We start from the raw sequence: 22502 nt of genomic DNA, 5'->3' as shown, positions 1-22502 counted from the left end.
CAGTGAGTAATTTATGCGGTCACCTATCTTAGTGTTAAGTTGCAAAGATTATCGAAATTCAAAAGCGTGATTATGTGCTATGCTTGTGCTAGGTTTGACGTTTATCACAGAGCGTTGGAGATCAGTCCCACCTGCTTAATTCCATGTGAGTGTAGACTGCGGGCATGTTTGCGGATGTGATGTCTGCTGGGCTGGGCCCCGTCTTATAAAGCCTTCAAATCAATCACAAGTCCCCAAATCAATCACAACTTGCATTGCAGCTCTCAAAAAACTTGTGATTGATTTCTATCACAAGTCTTGGCTTTATAAGACAGGGCCCCGAGGGGCCTGTCTTATAAAGACTCATTTTATTTTTTTAGACTCATTTTTTTTTTTTTAAAAGACTCATTTTATTTTTTCCTGAATTCCTTTCATTAGCTTTCTTTTATTGCTTATGATCATGTACGTTGCCCGACCAGAATGGGTCCAGATGCTGTGCGTGCTATACAGCGACTGGGCTGTGTATAGTTAATGATCATGATGATGGATGTCCACTTGGCACTATGCACTTTATGTCTCATTTCATCCAGGCATGGTCTTGAAAGTTGAATACAATCTCAGCAGATGCAGCAGCTTGTGTTCTCTGTAAATTAATGCAATGGACAGCGCACTGTTTGACCAAATCCTTACTGTTGTCTTCAAGTCACAAGGACAGGATGACAGGTAGGTCCACGTGGAAACTAGACAGAAAGATCCATCTGTCCGGAGGACTCTTTTATATTTTGCCATTCATTAACGCTGTCCTCCGTAGAGATCCGTGAAGCCAGACGAGTCTCCGCGGAACATTCCCCGACGGACAGATACAGACCGATCTTTGGTCAAGGTGGAAACTAGCTTACGAGTAACGTTAGAGTCTTTTTACTCTGTTTAGGCATGTTAAGCAGATATTGATTTTTCACCTCTCTGAAGATATAGGCATTGCTTTTGTGGCACAAAATACTAGTCAGGTATTACTTAGTATTGGAATACTTATTCACTTAATAATTTACATATACAGTGTATGTTTTTACTACCTCTGCCAAGGAAAGAGGTTTTATCAAAGTCAAGACGTAAGACTCGAGTACAAGTGATCATCAATGTTGGTTTGTCTGCTTGCAAAGCAAAGTAACTCAAAAAGTTGTAAATAGATTTGAATAAAACGCGCAGGAAAAGTCAGTATTGACGCAAGGATAATTACATTTTGGTATTGATCCAAGATTTGCTATGGACTTTTGGATCTCATTTTAAAGGTCAATGAATTTGGCAGTTCAAGCTGGGTGTACTGGAGGTTTGCATACGTGCACCACATACATGTGCTCTTGGGCCTGGGTAAGGAGCCACATAGCTGGAAGCTGATGATGTAAATGAAAGGCTGCTACATTGTGTTTGTATATGGCAAACTTTCATGCGTGTGTGGGTGTAAATGGGTAGCTGGCTTGGCAGAGATCTTCACTCTCCAAGTAAGTAGAAGAAATAGGTTAGTGTGCAGCCCTGGGATAATGTTGACGCCTGAATTTTTACTTTGAACGTTGTAACTGGAATTTCTTTATAACTATGTTTGTTGTAACGGAAGTGTACTGTGTAGCTGTACACTTGTATGTTTGTATGTAATGCATTAAAAAACAACAACGATTTAAATAGCAATTATGTGAAGATGACAGATGATCAAACCAATACATTATTTACTCTCTTTTACCTCCATCGATCCAACAGGAGTGTTGGAATCAGGATAGCAATGCAGATTGTATCTGTGACCTCACCTATTCACAGAAAGGTTTGTACAATCAAAATTTATCATACAAGAGTAAAAGTTGAGAAAATATAGAGAAATATAAAGACTCCTTGAGTATGTAGAGTAATGGAAAATCTTGCACTTAATTGTTGAATTAATGATTTGATACTCTAACTTTTCTTTTGGCTTACATTTTACGATGGTAAATTAATTTAACAAGTTGGTGCATTGCTCACTGAAGTAGGATATAGTATAAAAACATGCAACTCTCAGTAATGTCTTATACAAACCACAGGAAGCACTATGCATTCCCTACAAAAGTAAACTATGGTATTTAAAACTTGAAATTTTTATCATATTTTCCCATAATAGCCTTTGATCAAGGAATATTGATGATTATTTTCATGAGTGTTTACATGTGTATTGTGAACTCATTTCACAAATGAAACAGGACTGCGATGCCATAAGATGCAGAACTTGCCAAGACAATTTTTGTTTGTTTTTCTTTTCTCTTTTACTTAGGAGCTTCATGTACGACTAACAGATGACAAAGATCCATTCTTTCTCTACGACCTCCATCTAGGAGAAGAAGATTTCCAAGTGTAAGCAATTCTCCTTCAGTCATTTTACTTTACTTCTGTCTTTATTACCTGCATTCTGCCCAGACATTTGTACTTTAGGCTTGTTCAAATCCTCTTATTCCAAGGGGGGGGGGGGGGGGGGGTAGGGGTAAACTGGATCACACAAAGTTTTTCTCAAAGCAGCTAAAGATGGCAGGTCATCATGAAACTCAAATGATCGTAACATGACCATCAGCAGCTTTATCAAATAGTGGGCATTTTTCTATTTTGGTAACTGTTTTCTTAGGGATAGGTAACAAGATCTGACTATTAAAGGAGAGCAAGGGATAATTTAGGGAAAAAAGAATCGTGCTCGTTAGATTGATGAAATGTCTGTTGTTTTTTTTCACACAAATTATGGTCAGTGTGACTCACAAAATAGAGCAGCAAATAATGATTCCTAAGTTGCTAAGAAATATTAATTTTCACACCAATATTTTTCTTTTTTGCACTGGGCCAGTTATGAATTTCATGTTTTGATTGCGTGTAATCAATATAGGGTAGTGTGTTGCAAATAACAAGCAAACAATTCAAAATTTTTCACATTTTTGAGCTAGTTTCATGCTGCACTAAATGAATAAAAAATCACCGCTTTTATACTACTAGGGGGTGGTGGTATGTTGTAGCCATTACAGAATCATCATAACTAGCTTAGATTATCATAATAAAAGCCTTTGGGATAGAAGAAGTGTCAATAAAAGATTCTTCGTCTTTCATACATGCAAATATGCAAAACAGACAGTTTCATTTCTACTGTGTAGCCTTTGGTTCTCGAGACAGTGGTTAATGTGATACTGCATGCCATTTCATACACTCTAGTTAATGTAAGCTCTTCTCACTGTGGCTGTATAATTCTGTTACACCAGGATGTCAGATTGCCTAGTATTTTTCTCTTTGTCACACAGATTGAAGAACCAGCAAGGCTTACTGGTGGATTTCAGTGCTTTTCCTCAAAAGTTCATTGAACTTTTGCGCTTATGTGCAGAGAGCCAAGGACAAGAGAATGGCAAGTAAGTGTGATTCCGAGTAAAAAATTGTTTCCAACCCGATATTCCACTCATTTATTTCTTCCAGTATATGTGCAACATATTTGATTGTATACCACACTGACAAAGACTTAGTTTAAAGGGATGGTATAGTTTTGGTTGAGATGGGGCTCGAGGTTTCCAACTTTTGTTTGTTTGTGAGATTGTTACAAGCCTCTTGTAGAATATGAAAGAGCATACAATTCTAAAAGTGGAATTTAGAGTTTACTTGTTGGGAAATTGGTTTTGAAATCCTGCTTGAGTATGTACGCCCATGATTTTTATCATGGCTACTACTAAAACACTGATCAATTCAGTGCTTATTTACGTCGATGTAGGGCAATTTGTCAATCAGTTGCAATGAAAACATCAACTCGACGGAAGAATTTCATGAATTTGAATAACAAAGCAGTACCCGCTGCATGCTATAAGGATTAGAACCAACACTTGCTGTTGGGCGAAAGCTCGGTGGTCTAGTGGAGATGACGCCTGTCCGGTGATCAGGAGGTCGTAGGTTCGAATCCTGCTCGAGTATGTACGCCCATGATTTTTATCATGGCTACTACTAAAACACTGATCAATTCAGTGCTTATTTACGTCGATGTAGGGCAATTTGTCATTCTCTAATTATCTTGCAAAGAATTAACACCTTAATCCCCCATTGCAAACTAAACTGTACCACCCCTTTAAAGGAAGAATCCTAGCTTACTACTGTAAAAGTGGAAATTTTCGTGCATTTCGTGCAACCAGAAACCAAGGCAAAAATAAAAGCGCCCGAATATTTTAGTGTGCCATATGTTCCAGTACTTGACGTCTTGATGCCGCGGAATTAAAATCACGCGAAACTCTTTTTACATGGCCAAGCGCGTAAAATTAGTCGTGCGAAAATATCCACTTTTACAGTATACGGGTCTACACATCACCTAGTATAATGCCATATATTTTGTGAGTATGATAGTTTGCAAATTGGGACTTGCATAATAACATGTAGAGAGTGGTTGTAATGTATTTGTAACCAAGAAGCAGAGTTATGGAAAGAGAATACATGTATTCCTTTTTAGGAGAAATTAAGTGATTTTCCCCTGTGGAGCCTATATACAAACATTTGTATCTAGGATGGCAATATAAGTTGTTAATTTCTGAAGGTGGAAATAACAAAACTATGAAATATTCAAACAACATTTCATGTACAGATGACTGAAGATGTAATTTGAAGTGGAAATTAAAATTTCAATCTACCTTCTGACAGAACTCGAAATCTTTAGTCCCCAGGATATCCTTTAAAGTGCTTTTTGCTCTAACTAACTTCCGGTGTTCAAATTTTAAAATGTTTGTACAGATTGTTGCCATTGGATAATTACATGGAAATCAAGAAAATATAAAGTCCCAAATACGTTAAAAGAGAATGAAACCGAAATAAACATGCGGATTGTTGAGTGAATGCAGCAGTCTTAATAGCACACATCAGTGAAAGTTTGAGGAAAATTGTACAATCTGTTCAAAAGTTATTGTTGCAGCCATTACTGTTATGAGAAGACTACTACAGTTTGTGACAGTTTATGAAGAATGATGATAAGAAGAACCCGGATATAAAGAAAATTGAACGTGTTTTAATTTTTCTTACATAATGAAAGAGCGCTGGACTTTCCTCTTTCAGAAAGTTGTGGGAATTATATTACCCTTAACTCTTAATGTGCCACGTTTGCACGTTCGACTCAGTCGACGGCGTGCCAACTTCGCATATTCTGCTCAAACTCACTAATCCGCCTAATCCGATCGATAAACCACCAAATCCCGCGGTACAATGAAAGTGTTTCTCACGCTTCTGTTCCTCTCACATATAGCTTGCATTTCATGTAGTGATTGACTATCAACAGGTGTTTTCTGCTGGATTTGAGAGTAATTTCTAAGTTTCTGTCATTGTTTTATGTGCAAAAGTCATGCCTTTGCAGTAATGTAACTAGTGGTCATGTGAAAGAAAAAAAACAATCATAAATTTCTCATACAATAATACATCAGCACTGCTTCGCATTCTCTCTACAACTTTACTTACTATTTGCCCCAGCTCCACAGAAATTTAAAGAAGTTACATAGACTTGAAAAACACAATGTTTTCTCAAAGCATGTAACCGTTAGTGTCTCAGAATAATGTGGCACAAAGGGGGTTTCCACCCTGGCACATTAAGAGTTAACATCAGTAGCAAGTGAAAGGAATGTAACTTTTCATTAAAAAAAAATGTTGAATTTCTTTATATTTTCTTTATATCAAATGGTATTCACTTGGCACTGTGTGCTATACAGTGTACTCCCGTTATAACGAACACGGTTATAATGAAATTCTGGTTACAACGAAGTAAAAATTCAGGTCGCAACACTATCCACTCTGTCCTTTTTTTGTTGTTTATTTGTTCAGTTATAACAAAATTTGGATATAACGAAAGAAAACTGCGGGTCCCGTGGACTTCGTTATAATGGGAGTCCACTGTACGAAGAAGAGGAAGAAAAAGAAATGTAGATTCTGTTCTGTGTAAGCCTTTCATCCCGCTCCATTTGTTTTCCTTTCCCAGGTTTGTCTTGCAGCTGATTCAGGCTGGAGATGGTCGGGGCTTATCCCAGAGCTTGGCCCAGCTGAGTGTTGTGGAGACGAACCCCTTCAAGCACCTCACACACCTCTCCCTCAGCCTCAAGCCAGGCACAGACACAGAGGTCAAACAGTACCTAGCCAAGTGTCTCAACTCACTGCAGGTGGGTCAAAATAGAGAGAACAAGAGAAGGAAGGAGAGTTTTCAGACCATCATTATACTTGTTTGAATTCTGCAGTCAATATGTTCCAACTAGAGTGGACTACCGTAATAATGAAGTCCTCGGGACCGGTAATTTAAAAAAAATTTCAAAATGTCATTATAACTGAACAAGTAAACAATAAAGATACATATAGTGGATAATGTTGCGGCCTGAATTTTTTCTTCTTTGTTACCGGAATTTCATTATAACCATGTTCATTGCAACGGGTGTGCACTGTATTATAAACTGAGTAAGATTGATATGCTGTACAAAACAGTTATAAACATTTATAAAACATATATTCATGTATTGTCACGTTGTTAAAGGATATGAGCATACTCTCATGTCAAAGTAAAAGATATTTCCATCATTTGTTTTGCTATCTCTCTTTTTCAGGGGGAGAGGCAGAGGGGCAATTATTGAAATATGTTTGGTAGGGTCTATCGCACTTTTTGTGTAACATATCAATTGTGTTCATAAAGTAGTCAATTGTGGTTTATTGTTAGACAGTTGTGCTGTTTTTTTAGGGCTTTTTTCTTTCCCTAATGAAAATGTAAGACCATTGTGCTACTTAATTCACCAAAATGTTGTGTTGATTGAACTGTATGATCCTCTTCACCCAGATTTCATTAAGAAATAATCAAGGAGAAACACGCAATCTTACAAACATTTTGAATATTATGCTGGCCTGCTCAAATTATAATTGTACAAATATCACTATGCTAATAAACCTTTTCCAAAATGTATGTAAACCTTTTCCAAAATGAAAACCTTTTTCAAAATGTTTGATTGAAGTCTATGGTGCAAAGTTCCCTTCAGTTACCACAAAATTTCATTGTTATGTCTGTACTGTATATCTGGTCATTAACTGACTTTCACTTCTGTTCTAAACTTTTGATCATTTTCAACCTTAGTTTTCATCAAAGCTTAATTTATGCAATACCCGGACCAGAGACTCTGGTTTTGACGTATTACCATGTAGCTCAGGTTTCCAAACTGGAAACAAACAATGGAATGTAATGCCTTTAGAATTAATTAAAAAAAAAATGATCAAGAATGTCAAGAATTTCTAAGAAAAGCCAAATGGTGAAGTGCTTGAAACTGAGGAAGAGAACTCAAGTAAAAGAGAATTAAGGAATAGGGCGACAAAATGACAAAAGTGTGATTTGCCATTTCTTGCTTCAAGTAAGGTCATGCGCATTTTCTTCTTTCATTTCAACATCACTTGCCTTTGACTGATTGATTATGACAAGACCGAACCAAAACGACTGAAACAATTAAATCTTTGCTCTTACCTCAACAGGAGGACCACAGGCAGCTCAAGACTCACCTAGCCAGCCGAGAATCCTCTCTTACACATCAGCTGCAGCAGACGCAGGAAGTAAGAAATAGAATATCGAAGTGATGATGTCACTGTCCTTTATAATAGCTTGGGTTGGAACCAGGTGTGTGAACACATAGGCATGATGAGGATGTGTGTGAACACATAGCATGATGAGGATGTTAAAAGAACCAGTTTCCATTGCAATGGATGGCTATGACAATGCTTTTTGGTACTCAACTCCATTTGAACTCCTTGTGATGACAACAAGCACAAGTTGTGTCTACTACTGTAAGCGTTATGAGATTAATGTTTTGCACTGAGCTGCTCAAAAACATGTTTGCGAGTCCTTGAATTTGTTCTGTGCAATGTCAACCCATTCAAAGTGTGCAGAGAAACTTGCAAAGATGTTTTACAGGTCTTAGAATTTGTGCTAGCCAAAAGTAGCAGAGAATACATGAAAATTTCTATGTTTACAGTATCTCAAAAAGATCCCTGTCTGGATGCATACTTGGAAGTTGTGTGCTATCTTGAGCTCTGTTAAACAGAGAGATGTGAATGATTGTTGGTTTGTTCATAATATGTTTAATTGGTGAATTAGCCATTGCTTCAATCTTATACTCCCATGCAACCTGTTAGTAGTGTGGAGCCTACCTTTTTGTTAACTATTTTTTTAGTGTTGTAGTCCAAATGAATGTATAGTGCAAAGTCATTGTGGCCTTTCTCAAGTTAACACCACCTTTAAGAAAACAAAATTACATGTGAAATATCTCATCCCTGCATCTTCTCCATTATTGCTTTCATCTTATCGTTGTGTTGTCTAGTATCTCTTGTCAAAACATTATAATATTTTATGTTATACAATGGGTAGAGAGAATCCTGCAATCTCATTTTACCAAACCATGTATCAGTTTTTACTAGCAGCACACTTGTCACTGGTGACAGAACCAGTAAACATGTTGTTGCGCGTAATTGTAGCAAAGAGTTTGTTCACTACACTTAGCAAGAGATGGCATACCAAACCTGCGTAAACCGGGTTCAGTAAGCTTGGCAAGAGGTGGCTAGTAAAAGTAAAAACTGATGAGTGGTTTCATCTCTGGCAAGCCAAAATGAGAGACTTGCAAATTGTCAGAATTACGATAAAACAATAGATTTTGGGCAAGATTTGCCACTGTTCTATTAAACAAATGAGTAACATATCTTTTTGTGTGTGTCAGCAGGTATTGTGTGCATGCAGTAACTGGAATTTAGCCTGAACCCACGGTGGGCTAAGCATTCCATAGTTACCTTATGCACATAATTTCTACTGACAAACTCAGACTTGTGCATCATTTGTATCCTATTGTAAGGGTCATTCATGGCCAAGTTCATTATCATATGAAAGTTTTCTCCTTTCAAGGCCAAGTCAAGAATTTGTCTGTTGGGTATGCCGCATTGGTTGATTACTGCTGACGCGGGATGTCTCTCTGTTTTTGCTGTCCATCCTCCCATGTTGTGTGTCTCCCTGCTCAGTTACTGGAGACGAGAAGCAGTGAACTGGAGAGGCTAAGGGGCCAGTGGAGCAGCCAGACGGATAGTCAGTCAGCCAGGCACCAGCAGGAGATGTCTGAGGAGAGGCAGAAAGCTCTGCAGGTACTGCATATGACATATATTTCGCGAGTCTAAATTTTCGCGAAGCAGAACTTCCCGACAATTTCGCTAGTGGTTAAATTCGCGATCGTGGAGTCATGTACTGAACAGAGAAATGTACATTCGCATACGTCACATTCATTTCGGTATTAGAGTCAATATGTTCGCGTTTTTAATTTCGCGAATAACAGCTGACTCGCGAAATTTGTGAAAATAAAAACCTCGCGAAATATTCAACGTATACAGTACTAGTCTTCATCCTGGGGGCTGTTTCATAAAGAGTAGCAATTGATCTTACACTTGATTTATTGAGCGTAACTTGGTGAATGAAACATAAGTTCAATATTGAGCGTACGTCTCATTCCCTTACAGCAGTCCTCTAGGCTGACGCTCAAAAGAGGTTTAGCAGCTGCTGCAAGGGAACAAAAATATTATAAAGAGTCCAGAATCTAAACGATGCAAATACCTGTGTGCACTTACTAGGAGACTCTACACAACCGAGTGGAGAATGCAACTGACCACAGGCATTACAGCAAAGTTTAGATTTTACATTAAAATTTCTATCAAATGAGAGATGGCGTAAATTTGTTGAAAGCTTGGTCATGCAAACTCCCTCTATTTTATCTCTGCTCAAGAAGACCCCAAAACTTAAGAAAATCCCCAGAGTTCTTGCAGAGGCAACATGGACATAAACATGAAAATATAGATATGAGTACATGGGGCTATTATACATCAATGTTTAGTGAACAGGAAGCTTGTTGTGTATTCATTCATGCTGAAAGACAAAAAACCCCCATATATGACTTCTTTGATGTTTCCAGTGTTTATCGCCATTGATTTTAATCATTATTATTACTTTTTTTAAAAGAGCGATTTTCCATGCTGATTGACAGTCACACATCATTCCCTCGTCAACAAAGAAAAAGACTATAATAACCCAATCAATTATTTATCCTCATTTGATCTATAGTGACTGTTGAGATGAACAGACAGACAGACAGACAGACACACACACACACACACAAACACACACACACAAGATAACCCAATCAATTATTTGTCCTCATTTGATCTATAGTGACTGTTGAGATGAACAGACAGACAGACAGACAGACACACACACACACACACACACACACACACACAAGAACAGATGAGAAATGCTGTATGTTGGCATTTCATTGATTCTGACTTGTTCACATTTTTCTGTCGTGATTTTGATGCCAGACTCAGAGGGAGATGGAAAAGACATGGACAGCCCAGAGACAGGAGCTGGAGGACAAACATCGACACCAGCTGGACAAGATGCAGTCCAGGATGTCCGAACTTCAAGCGGTCAACAGGGTAAGGGGGGGGGGGGGGAGATAGAATGAGAGTTGGCAAGAGAGAGGTTAAGACTGCACAGATAAAGATTGTGGGCTTCCAAGCATTTTTGAGGTTCGAAACTCAGCCTTACAACACTACCTTCTAGCATGACACATTATCATTGCTTCTAAGTCTTTCAGAGGAGACTAAAAGCTGTTGGTCCCTTGCATGGGAGAGCTTTATCTCACACACATTATCCCTAACTAGGAGGGGGGGGGGGGGGGACATTCCGCATCATATGCATGATGCAGGACATTCCGCACGATATGCCCAGCAAGTAGTGTAAGAGATGATCAAATATAAACACAGGTATAGATTTGGAAGAATGTGAAGGAAAGCTTCATATAATCTGACCAGACTATAATATAGCAAAGGAGATACAACAACTCAAGACATCAAGGTTACTGTTGTAGCTACAATGATTTTGCTGTACTGTTGGCGTGAATTAACTCACATATGATCTCATTTACCTAGCAATATGATTTTGAAGTCAAACTTTCAGATGTAAACAATAGAAGCTAGTTGTTATATTTGTTCCTTTCCTGATGTTTTGTTACAAAGTAGCAAAGAAAAAAACAAACATTTTTAATGTTTTGATTTGTTTCCTTGAGCAGGAGATGCATGATCGAAGGCAGGCCCAGGAGTCCACCATCAAAGAGCTACGCAGCAAGCTGTACATGATAGAAGAGGTACATTATATAGATGATGACTGGCGGGGGAGGGAACATACCGAATGTTCCACCCGAAGGGTTTGAACTGCTATTGAGGGAGGTTATAATCCCGAGACGAAGTTGAGGGACTTATAGCCTCCCGAAATATCTTTTCAAACCCTGAGGGTGGAACGTTTGGTACATGTTCCTGACAACAAAAGTCATCATCTGTTATATTATATGGGTTAGTCAAATCACACTGTGCGCAAGTCCTTCAAATCATACTTTCGTACGCATTAAAATAATCTGTCATCTACTTTATCACCATGTATGGAATAGGCAAATTTATCCTATCGATTGCATGAAAAATATGATCATTCAATCGTTTGTTATCATTTGTCATTTGTTTCGTGAAAATGTTTTCCCATGGGAGAACAATTACAAAAATGTTCTGCCCCGGAATGGGCGAACACAACCAATGTGCCTCCATCACGTGACTGTGTTAAGCGAATCACTAACCTGTATTTGACTAGTACTGTTTAACTCATTCCTAGCATGTCACGTTCCCAGCCAGAGCAAAGGGGCCATCATGGGATGAATCAGACATATTGTGGATGATGTAACAGTGAACACAGATCTCACTCACTCTCATTCACTCGGTGCCGTAACCATTACGGTCATTTGAGGGACATCACATGAAGAAGATGCACTAGTTATTCTCCAGATATGCCCATTTGATTACATTGCAACAAAAGACAAGCCAAAGGCTAACCAACCTATCTTGGGGGAAAACTAAAGTGTTATGTGATGCTTTATTTTGATACATGCATACACTGAAATAAGGGAGAATTTCCCGCCAACCTGCAATACTCAAAAGGTTTTATTTAATGAACCTTGGTTCTAGATAGATGACACCTCTGGCAAGTACTTAATAAGGGAGAATTTCCCGCCACCCTGCAATACTCAAAAGGTTTTATTTCATGAACCTTGGTTCTAGATAGATGACACCTCTGGCAAGTACTTAATAAGGGAGAATTTCCCGCCAACCTGCAATACTCAAAAGGTTTTATTTAATGAACCTTGGTTCTAGATAGATGACACCTCTGGCAAGTACTTAATAAGGGAGAATCTCCTGTCAACCTTTTTTTTTTTTACTACTCAAAGAGTTATATTTCAAGAATATTGGTGTCCAGATACAGTAGATGACACCTCTGGAAAAGCGCTTTAAGATGTTTGAAAGCCTTGTGTCAATAGTCAAGTGCTCCTTTTTGTATAAGTGTGTCACTGCTACTATTTGTGGCAGGATTTCCAACGAGCCCAGAGGGAGCTTCAGTCCACACGGCGTCATACTGACCAGCTGGAGACAGAGCAGACTGACCGGGAGCAGACCGTTGGTCAGCTGAGGACCAGAGTGGCTGTACTGGAACAGGAGGTCCGAGACAAGCAAGCCCTGGCTGACAAGTCCTCCCAGCTACTGGATGCTGCCACTGAAAACAAAGTAAGCTTTGACTTAAAGTATAAAGGTACTAACAAGTAACTCAAATCTTATGTCTCTGCTACTTCTCTTGGATACCAGGCGGGTCTGGGGGAAGTCACAAAATTGATCATTCTGGACACTCTCTCCAGTGTCAAGCTGGTCTCCGCGATGTCTCCGCAATGTCTCCTTTTGTTGCAGGCGTGTAGTGGAGACTAATTTTGTCTGAGACGTCTCCATGACCTTGCGGAGACCTATGGCTACCTACTGGCATTGATGTGGAGACGTCGTGAAGACGTCTTCACAACTGATAAGACGTCTCGGAGATGTTGCAGCAATGTTTCCACGACTTCTGGGTGAATAAGTTGTCACCTTGTTTGGAATGATCAGTCATGGCAGTCGCGGTGACGTTTTCCGCCAGTGAGATAGGCCCCTAACCCTTGACATACCTACAGAGTCTCAAAGACCATTCTCATTCATCTTGATGATATATTCCGGCTTGTTTCATACTTTTTCTACATAATGAAAGCAGGAATGCAGCAATTGCATTTCAGTACATTTCAGTGAATAATTATGCTCAGAGCTGCCAGCTCATATTCTGTAGCAATATTTAGTATGCTTTTTCTCTGTCAAAATTTAGAAAATGTATTGTTAATATGAAAAATATGTTTTTGGAAATTTGATTTAGTACTTCGGGTGTGTGCAGTTTTTCCTTTTTCAAACCACAAAAATGATTTCTGCTTTAAGAAATTATTCTTTTTTTCTGTTTCTGTTTTTGTTTTGTTTTTCTTTTTGTTTATTTTCATTTTGTTATCTGCAGAGGTTAGCAGCAATGTGATATACATTTATATTTTGTACTTGCCATTTGGTACTCTGTAAGCTCCAACAGCCAGTGATATCTCTAGACAGTACTGCCATTGTAAATATCTTGTCAATTTGAAATCTTGCTTCATGTCTCTTCATTAAATAGGCTCAGCTTGAGGAGAGTCTTCACCACAAGAAAGCCTTGATCCTGAAGCTTGAAGGCTCCCTTAAGTCAGCCTCACAGGAAGTCCTCAAGGTAGGGCTGCACTTTCCGTCTGAGACTTTCACTCTCTTCTCATCTACTGCAAAGCTACAAACTTCTTGGCATGAAACTTTCACAAATTAGAGCCTATGGCCTTTATCTCAGCATGAAACTTTCATGAATTTGCTGCTGACATTCAGTGCATGGTGTAGAAAAAACCTTTTGGTGATTTCCCTTTCACAAATCTTGCCACCTTGTGAAATTCACAAAAGTTTCCGGTTTTGCAGTAACTATACCATTTAACCCTTTTTGTGCCATGGACTTTAGACAGTATGTACAACACTATGGTTTGCTGTTCCCTCTGACACTGAAAGCGCACAAAGGGTTAAGCAGTTTTAGCCATTTACCTGCCGACCTTATGCCCAGATACCAATTACCCAAGAGGCACTTTGTTTTCCTGTCATTCGTCCGCATTTCTATCCATTTAGCTCTTGAGATATTGATCTATATGTTTGTTTGTTTTTTCACTTGTAGGAGATAACTTGAAAAAGTAACAGTTGCATATTTATCCGTTTTGATGAAAGACTGAAGTACAAGTGTACATCAAGGCAATTTGCTGCAATACAGTGTTGGCCAAGCTCTTGTACAGGTCAAGGGTCAAAGCCAATTTGACTTATCTACTCACTCTCAAATTTCACTCCTGATGTGGAATTTGGTTTATTTCTTGCGGAAACTTCTTTGATTTAAGAATATTTGTGCAGTTACCGAATATTGCCCATGAAATTTCTCAGACTTGGAAACTAATCCTGCACAGCCACCCCAGCTAATCAAGACATACACAGGGTATTGGCAATTATCATTGATGTGTTAAATTCCAGGTGAGCATGTAACTCCACTGCTCAAGTGGATCCACTTTACTAATTGCGAAAGTACTGATGTACAAAATGCCATTATCACTTGTGATCTGGATTACATCATCACACCTTGTCACTAATTGTTCCATTCTCTTTTTGTTTTTATGATTTGTATTGTAGTTGTTTTTTTTCCGTCCTTTTCTAGGGCAATGAAATCATCAGAAAATTACAGGGAGAGCTGAAAGCTGCTATGGCCAAGGTAAGACTCCTGTTGTAGCAAAGCCTTCGAGACTAGCCGTTTCTTTTGTTATTTCAAAATTTTGTTATAGCTGAACAATAAAGTATATAAAGATATATAAAACAATAATCAAGAGACTGAAATATCTAATTAGCTGTAACAAGAGTTTTTGTATAACAGTGTTCATAGAAACAGAGGACACTGTCCCTACCAATAGTATTTTTTTTTGCCCCGTGTATGTGTACTGACACAAAGCAGGTGTTTTGAATTCATGCGGCCACTATGCATTCACGTATACATGTGACTTGTCATCTGTCAGGTGAAGACTTCTGGAGTGGAAGCAGACAGAATTGCATTACCAGTGATTGTTTTGTGTGTGTGACAGATACTCCAACCCAAAGCATCTCTTAAACTAAAGATTCTCCCACGTTGGAAGCTTAAGGCCAAAACATAGTTCTCGTATGCCAACAGAACTGTCGATTATTGCTTTAAAATGTTCATGTAGGGATTAGAAATGTGCGAAATAACACTGTAATGACACAATTTCAGTTGAGTAATGAGGAAAATGTGAAATATTTGCTGAAAAGGTTCTCCGGAAGTCGACAATCTCAGAGCATACCCCCATCATGGTTGCTACATAACAGAGATCCTACTGTACTTTTCTTTCTTTTGTCTGGTGTTTGTTTCCAGATGAAGCTGAAAAACGCCGTCACCAGTAAGCAGGAGAAGCTCCTGGAGGAGAGGAGTCAGACATTACACCGAACGGAGGAGGAGAGGGATGGTCTGAAGAAGAAAGCCGAGTCACTGGAAACGGAGGTGAACATCCATCCTTGATGCCAGCATGAGCATGAATACGGGGCATCTGCAGATACTGTAAAAGTGGAAAGTTTCGCAGTGTTGAAATTTTTCACGCATTTTGCGCAACCTGAAACTAGCATGAAAATAAAAGCACACAAATAATTTTGCTTGCCATATGTTACAGTAGATAATGTTTTGATTCTGCGGAATTAGAAACACTTGAGACTCTTCTTACCCGGTTGAACATGAAAAATTAGTTGCACGAAAATATTCATTTTTACAGTATTAGAATATGTTTACAGATTAGGAAATGTGTTCAGGAATCTTGTATTCACAGCTGCAATATGTGCAAACTCGTGGAATGTTAAGTAGAAAAAAGTGGGTGCCAGGTACATGGAAAATGTATCAATTGTACTGTATTCAGATGAAGTCTGTGACAAGTATAATTACCTTCCTTTTTTTGAAGCAATAAACCAATATCGTCTGTTGAGAATGAGAAGGGCGTTAAGTTGTCTCGAACACTATGGGTTTTGTGACAACTTAACGCCTTTATCATTCTCAACCGACAATATGTTCTTGTAATAAATCCTGTGATTGAAGTGGTAGTAAGAATGTTATTTGTGACTGTGACCATTGATTAGATACGAGCTAATTTTTGGAGAATAATTAGACTAAAGATGGGATATGAGCTGTCCACAGAAAAGCTGGAGATCTGAATAAATGGAAAATGTTACTACAGCAGGATGTGAAAGTCACAAATACAGCAAGAAAAATGTTAAATAGCTGTTGGTAATATATTAACGTGAGAAATGATTTGTTTACATAAATCAGGACTATTCAGCATTCATTGTGCATTCCACACATTGTGTACGATCTGATGTGACAGATGAATTCTGTTATGATTTCTTTTTTTTTTCTCACAGAATGAGAGATTGAAAGAATCTATCGAGAGGATGACGTCTAAACTTGAAGAAAGCAAACAGTTGCTGAAAACAAATGAAAATGGTAAGATCTGCAAAATATTGTGTACATGTCTTTTCTGTCAGACAGTTTATTTCCATTCTTAAAAAAAAAAATTGGTTAGGTTGTAACCTTTTTTTTTCAGATTCAATTCTTTGTTTACAAAATATGAATGAAATTGTGAATCTGCAGCAATAAGCCATTTATCATCATATTCTTTCCTTACATCAGTTCAATTATTTAAATTTTATATATGTTAACATCATTTCCTAAGTAAAAGAAGAAGAAGAAGAAAAAAAAAAAACCCTGATTTTCATTAATAGTAGTTCCTACTTGTTCCTCATACAGCACCCTATTCATAAATATGTCAAAGCACCAGTTTTTATCACAAAATGCAACCAAATACAGTCAGCTACACATAAGTTGATGGCACGTGTCAAATAATGTCCATAGAAATAAAAAGTGCTAATTTACATTCATAGTCTCATGCGTGTTATTCCTCTATACGCAGAAGTAAAAAACTGCCTATTCAAGTTGATGCATTTTCCTCGTATGAGTCAAGATCGACTTAAATGGAGTTGACTGCATTTATATTTATGGCTGCTGTGCACTGTTACGGTGTATAATGTACAGAAGGAATCGATATGATGAATAAAACTCATTGTAATGCTTATTACAGCTCTCATGATGTAGGTGTATAAAGATACCATTTACTCTCCGCTATCTCGTTCATTTTCCAGTCATAACCTGGTTGAATAAGCAAGTGAACGAGGCCCAGTTGTCTCAACGCCATGGCACAGTGGACCCATCCAGACCGCCGCCTATCACCTCCTACAAACCAGTGGCAGGAGTGAGTGGCAATTCAAGACATTTTCACCATTTTTTGTGTATCTACAGGGTTCTAGACCTCTGCACTTTTACTTAGATTTGCCTCTTTCCAGTTTGCTGATGTAGGATGTGAAATCTTTGCTTCTTTATCGTAGCTTTGGAAATGTTCTTGCAATAAAGTTGACCAAATTACAAACAGGAGAAATAGTGCCACCGAGACTGAGATATGTGTTCAGTGTTTACTAGAAATATTAAACTACCTCTGAATGTTATCCCAATACTGCCCTACTTGTAACCACGGTAACCACACATTGTTGATGCACACTGTGCGCGACACTGCATTCTGTATGTGAGGAAGAAATATGAAGGACAGTATTCCATGCTGTGTAATGCAATATGTGCCCACTGAGTGTTCAGTCTACAAATCATCCAGTGCCAGATTGGTTTGGAGATGTCCCATGAATAAGAGTTGTTCACTCCAAAAAGACTTCCAACAAGTAAACAAGTAAAACCAAGATTACCTTGACAGTGGGGTCATTCATCGGTACAATACAATCTGCTCAGATCAATTTAGCATTGACAATGATTACTTTGTGTTTAGATGTACATATATCGTATTCCGTCAGAGAAAGTTCATTTAGACGATACAGTCCAGACAATCATGTCGTGCCCATCAATAATACAGTCAACCTTGCCTAAGTTGAATCTATTTAAACTGAAGCGATAGCTTTGACTTAGAGAAGATTTGAATTATGAGGGATTAGCATCATAGAATATAAAGAGAAGAGGACTTGAAAAGACCTTTGACTTATTCAAGGTTGACTTAAGCCAGGTTGCCTGTATTTCATGGAACCATTGTCCTAGCTGGATTATGATAACATGTTTAGATTTCATACAAAGTGCTCAAATGGATGTACATACAGTGCACTCCTGAACACGGTCATAATGAAATTCCAGTGACAACAAAGTAAAAATTCAGACCACATTATCTGCTCCTTGTTTTTTATTGTATATTTGTTCGATTATACGTAATTTCGATACAACAAAAGAAAACTGCCAGTCCCCAGGATTTTGTTGTAATGGGAGTCCACTGTACAATATATATCAGAAATCTTTGTAGTAAAATCCTTGTAAATCTTTTTATACCTGTAATCACATTGTTTTCAAATATTTGTTTCATCATTACACTGAATAGACCCTCCACCATGCAGTCGGGGCTCCAACAACCAGCTATGGCATGATGCCACGCCCAGCTTTCACTTCAACACCTGCCACAAACTCCAGTGTACCCCTCAACACCCCTCAGTCTGGTCTCAGCGCCCTCACAAGAACGTCTGAAGCAAGGTGAGAGACCTACGCATGTTAATTGTATGCATTCACAACTAACTAGAATGTCGCCAATTTGTGTGCCATTTTGGTCTCTTGTTCAACACATCAACTAGGCAATCTTTGCCTGTGTTTCGGTTTATGGGGGTGTATGACACTGTACCATCTTCTGTTTCAGCAGCGTTATTTTTACTTGAGTTGCCTCTGTTTTCAAATTTACTCAATCTTATACTCAATGTCTTCAAGAGACAAAATTCGATGGAGAAAAATCAAATACGGATGCCCTTGCAGTAGAGGGTGTTTCTTGGCATGAGTAGAAATTATAGAAAGTTCCATGAAAAATTGCCAATCTATTATGAATTACTCTGAGTCTATTTGAAAGTCTCCATTGCAAGTCCCTTGCACATGAACACCTATAGTTGCCATTTTTTTTGCATGTGTCGATTATTGGCAAGTGCTCCATTCTATTCATTAGAGTCTTCGTAAACAGGTTGTTCATCAAAGTTTAGCCACCTACGGTTACCTAATTTAGGGCATATGTTATCAAAAATATACACTCACTCACTATCATAGCTTTTCTTACTTAGATAACTTATCAATCTTTTGATTGCAGGCAGTACAAGGCTGTTGATGGGTATTAAAGGGACATTCCAGACGATACCGCTTGCTTGCGAGTTCCACACCCGTGTATAATCTGTGCATGCCTTCTTCTTTTGTTCTTTTTCCTTGAGCCCCAACTCATGCATTCTTATGGTGACTCTGCCATGTCATCATCCTTGTTCATTAAAATTTTTTATAAATTTTGAAAATATTCTTATTCCTCATCCCAATCACTATAAATTCTGAAACTCTGTACTCAGTACAACTAATTTATAGTTGTTCAAATGTAAAAGTCTTGAAATCATCTGGAGGTCTCCTTTAAGGCAAAATTTTAATGACATTAATTGCAAAAGGACCTCTGCCGCAAACCCTTTTTTGGTCTCTCCCCTATTCCCCTTGTAGCCCCGCCTTGGACCCAAAGTACCTTCAGAAGCAGGATCCACCTGTGGTAGCTGCCCCGGCCCCTCCTTTACCCAGCCACCATCAGCTGTTGGCAGGTGTGCAGAGACCCAAAGCCCCCACCCAGCACCCCTCTCAGACACACCCACTCTCTCAGACACACCCTCCCCCCTCAGCCCCTGGGGGGCAGGTTAAGCCAAGGCCAACCATGGTACAGCAGGGAGGACCTGGTGGACCAAGGGGCAGTCAGGGGCAGCCACCGCTGATGAGTGCTTACTTTCCATGCTCCATGCAAACTGCTACCTGAGAGGTTCACATTTCCATTATTATACAGGAACCTTGTTATAAAGAGGTTGAATATAACAAAATTCCTTACTACAAGGTGATTTTGTATGCCCCAACTCTTTATATTTCTATATTGTGCCCTGCTATCATGGGGAGTCTAATAGAACAGGGTAATTATCATGGTTTTTAGGTCCTTGTAATGAGGTTTCCCTGTATTGCACTTTGATCTTTCAGGATAAAACTGACATCATTTGAGTGTAGCTTTACACCAGTGGTATCATCACAGCTGCATAGAGGTTTCAGTGTCATTAGCCTCTCAAGTCTTCCACAGTGCCTGTGGTATCTTGTGTATGTTTGTAAACACTTAGTGTTACATGGGTGTCATCATCCCTTTCATAAGGTTTGCACATCATGACGGACACAAATTGTTCCCACCGTAACTCTGGTCCTTTATGTACAGCAAAGGTAACATGTGTTATCACAGCTACCCAAGGATTCAATGTGGCACTAACTACTTGAAACGTAGCAGAAATCCTTTGTTCATAAATGCATGGGTAAATTAGGAATTTTTGTTTTTTAGCTTTTAGTGAAGCGAATTTCTGCTCGGGTGACTATGACCCAAGCATAGTTTACTGTATCTCTAAATATGAATGCTGTCATATTCTCAGAAGTTTGCAGTCAAGTGCAAAACTTGCAACATCCACATCATAAACACTTTGTCAATAATGTAAAATATCTTTTTATATGCTTTAATCTTGTAAAAGCGTAATGTCAGGTGAAAAAGTGAGGAATTTGTACACGGTATATTCAAGCAGAGCGAATTCTACCCAGTTGTGGGGAACTACACTGTACATTGTATAAACAGAATTAAAAGAAAAATGAAATTGAGAAATCTTGATATATATTTTCCGAGTGAGGAATGGATTCCTTTTACTAGTGACTGTTGAATAGCTTGAAGTTTTTATGTGCAGTATTTAGTGCTTGTGGGATATTCTCCCATACTGAGAGAGGCATTTGACTGTCAAGAGTACTATGTGGGTGCGTCTTTGGGCGATTTTGCATCCAGTTTTTCATTCACCACCAATGCATTATTGCGACCATTTCATTGTTGAGTGGTTCTGCAACCATTGATGGGGCTGCAAATTTTGCAGCTATCATTGATACTTTTTGTGATTTTCTAAAGTCTGATGATGCTATGCTAATACTAAAGAGTAATATCACACATCTTACTTGGCATAATGAGATGTTGAACGAGGAATTGACCCTCTCCCATAGAACCTCAAAGTCACATGACTCATGTGAATCTGGGATAGTAAGCTAAAGAATAAAACAGCCATTGAAACAATAATCTAAAAAAAAAAAAAAATCAGGTAGGAATACTGTATAATTTGTACTTGAAACAATACATTTATGCACTTGTGTTAATGAGTACAAGGCCGAGTGATCTTGAAAACTGAAGAGGTCTTTTTAACCTTCTGAGATATTATTTGCCTATGTGAGGTATTTTGCTATTACAGTGCACTCCCATGTAATGAACATGGTTATAACAAAATTCCAGTCACAACGAAGAAAAAATTCAGGCCGCAACATTATCCGCTCTCTGTTTTTTTATTGCTTAATTGTTCGGTTTCAACGAAATTTTGATAAAAGGAAAGAAAACTGCCGGTCCCGAGCATTTTGTTATAAAACAGTTCTCACAGGCAAACATAAAGCAGAGCAATTGTTCCTTTGAAACCATACAAGAGAGATTGTCTTTAGACCGTATTCTAACTGTACTTCTGAGAATCATACTCATATGAAAGGAGTAATTGTAAAGCCTGAAATTTATTTTACTCTCTTGTCATCATTAGTACTGAATACTTAATCATGTGGAAATGATAAAACTCATCTTTTGAGATGGACATTTACTGTGTGGTGTTTGTAAATAGTGTCACTGTTTCTTTTAAAAAAGCAACTTTTATTGTATAATTTGAATGTATCCATGTAAAATTTGCATATTTTGTATATTTTAAATAAAGTTTTGATTGTAATAGCATATAAACATGATCCTTTGATCTTTAAATGTGTCATTAAACAGTCTTTGAAGATACACTTCTGTCTAGAAAGGTAACAACAGGAGCCCTTAAATGTAAACAGTTAATTCTACGCCACTTGTCAACCCACATTTTTTCTCATTTCAGTATGGCTCATTTGATTTGTGTATTTGTGAAGTCATCTTGTAGAATAGTTTAATAGTTCCCTGATATGATATTATTATTGACGAGAATGATTTTGTCACAAGAAGGAGAAAGTAAGGAAATGAAATGAACAGTCAAATGAATGCAGAAAAAGAGATACCACCTTCTAGTCCTTGTTGAGTTATTGTAATATTCAAAACATACATGCAAAATGGCAATATGGATCGCTCAAAGCTGACAAGACCAGTCTTTAACTTTGCCAAAGTGCCAAAAGTTCTGCAATTATTTTTCACTCAGTGTTAGTATAGATGCGAATGGCTGCTTGCCTGCACTCACCTGCATTGCCTTTGTATATTTACAAAAGAAATGCAATTGTTTGTGCATGTGTGTGTGTGTGTGTGTGTAATCACCAA

The 22502-nt window shown here is 38.2% G+C and overlaps 1 protein-coding gene across 1 annotated transcript; it reads left to right on the top strand.

Moving 5' to 3' along the window:
- Positions 1-635: 635 nt before the first annotated feature.
- LOC140236754 (spindle assembly abnormal protein 6 homolog) lies at positions 636-21958 on the top strand. The gene is made up of 17 exons (XM_072316682.1): positions 636-702; positions 1732-1792; positions 2273-2352; positions 3276-3380; positions 5963-6140; positions 7483-7560; positions 9013-9132; positions 10357-10473; positions 11109-11183; positions 12448-12642; positions 13589-13678; positions 14684-14737; positions 15407-15532; positions 16438-16519; positions 17215-17324; positions 18498-18646; positions 19631-21958. Exons 1-17 carry the CDS (start codon positions 638-640, stop codon positions 19932-19934), a joined length of 1989 nt encoding a protein of 662 aa, XP_072172783.1. The 5' UTR covers positions 636-637; the 3' UTR covers positions 19935-21958.
- Positions 21959-22502: the final 544 nt, after the last annotated feature.

Source organism: Diadema setosum, chromosome 13 (genome assembly GCF_964275005.1).
Source record: "Diadema setosum chromosome 13, eeDiaSeto1, whole genome shotgun sequence".
Taxonomy (NCBI): Eukaryota; Metazoa; Echinodermata; class Echinoidea; order Diadematoida; family Diadematidae; genus Diadema; species Diadema setosum.
The sequence above is the reverse complement of the archived record's forward strand: the minus strand, read 5'-3'. Positions and strand labels throughout refer to the sequence as shown.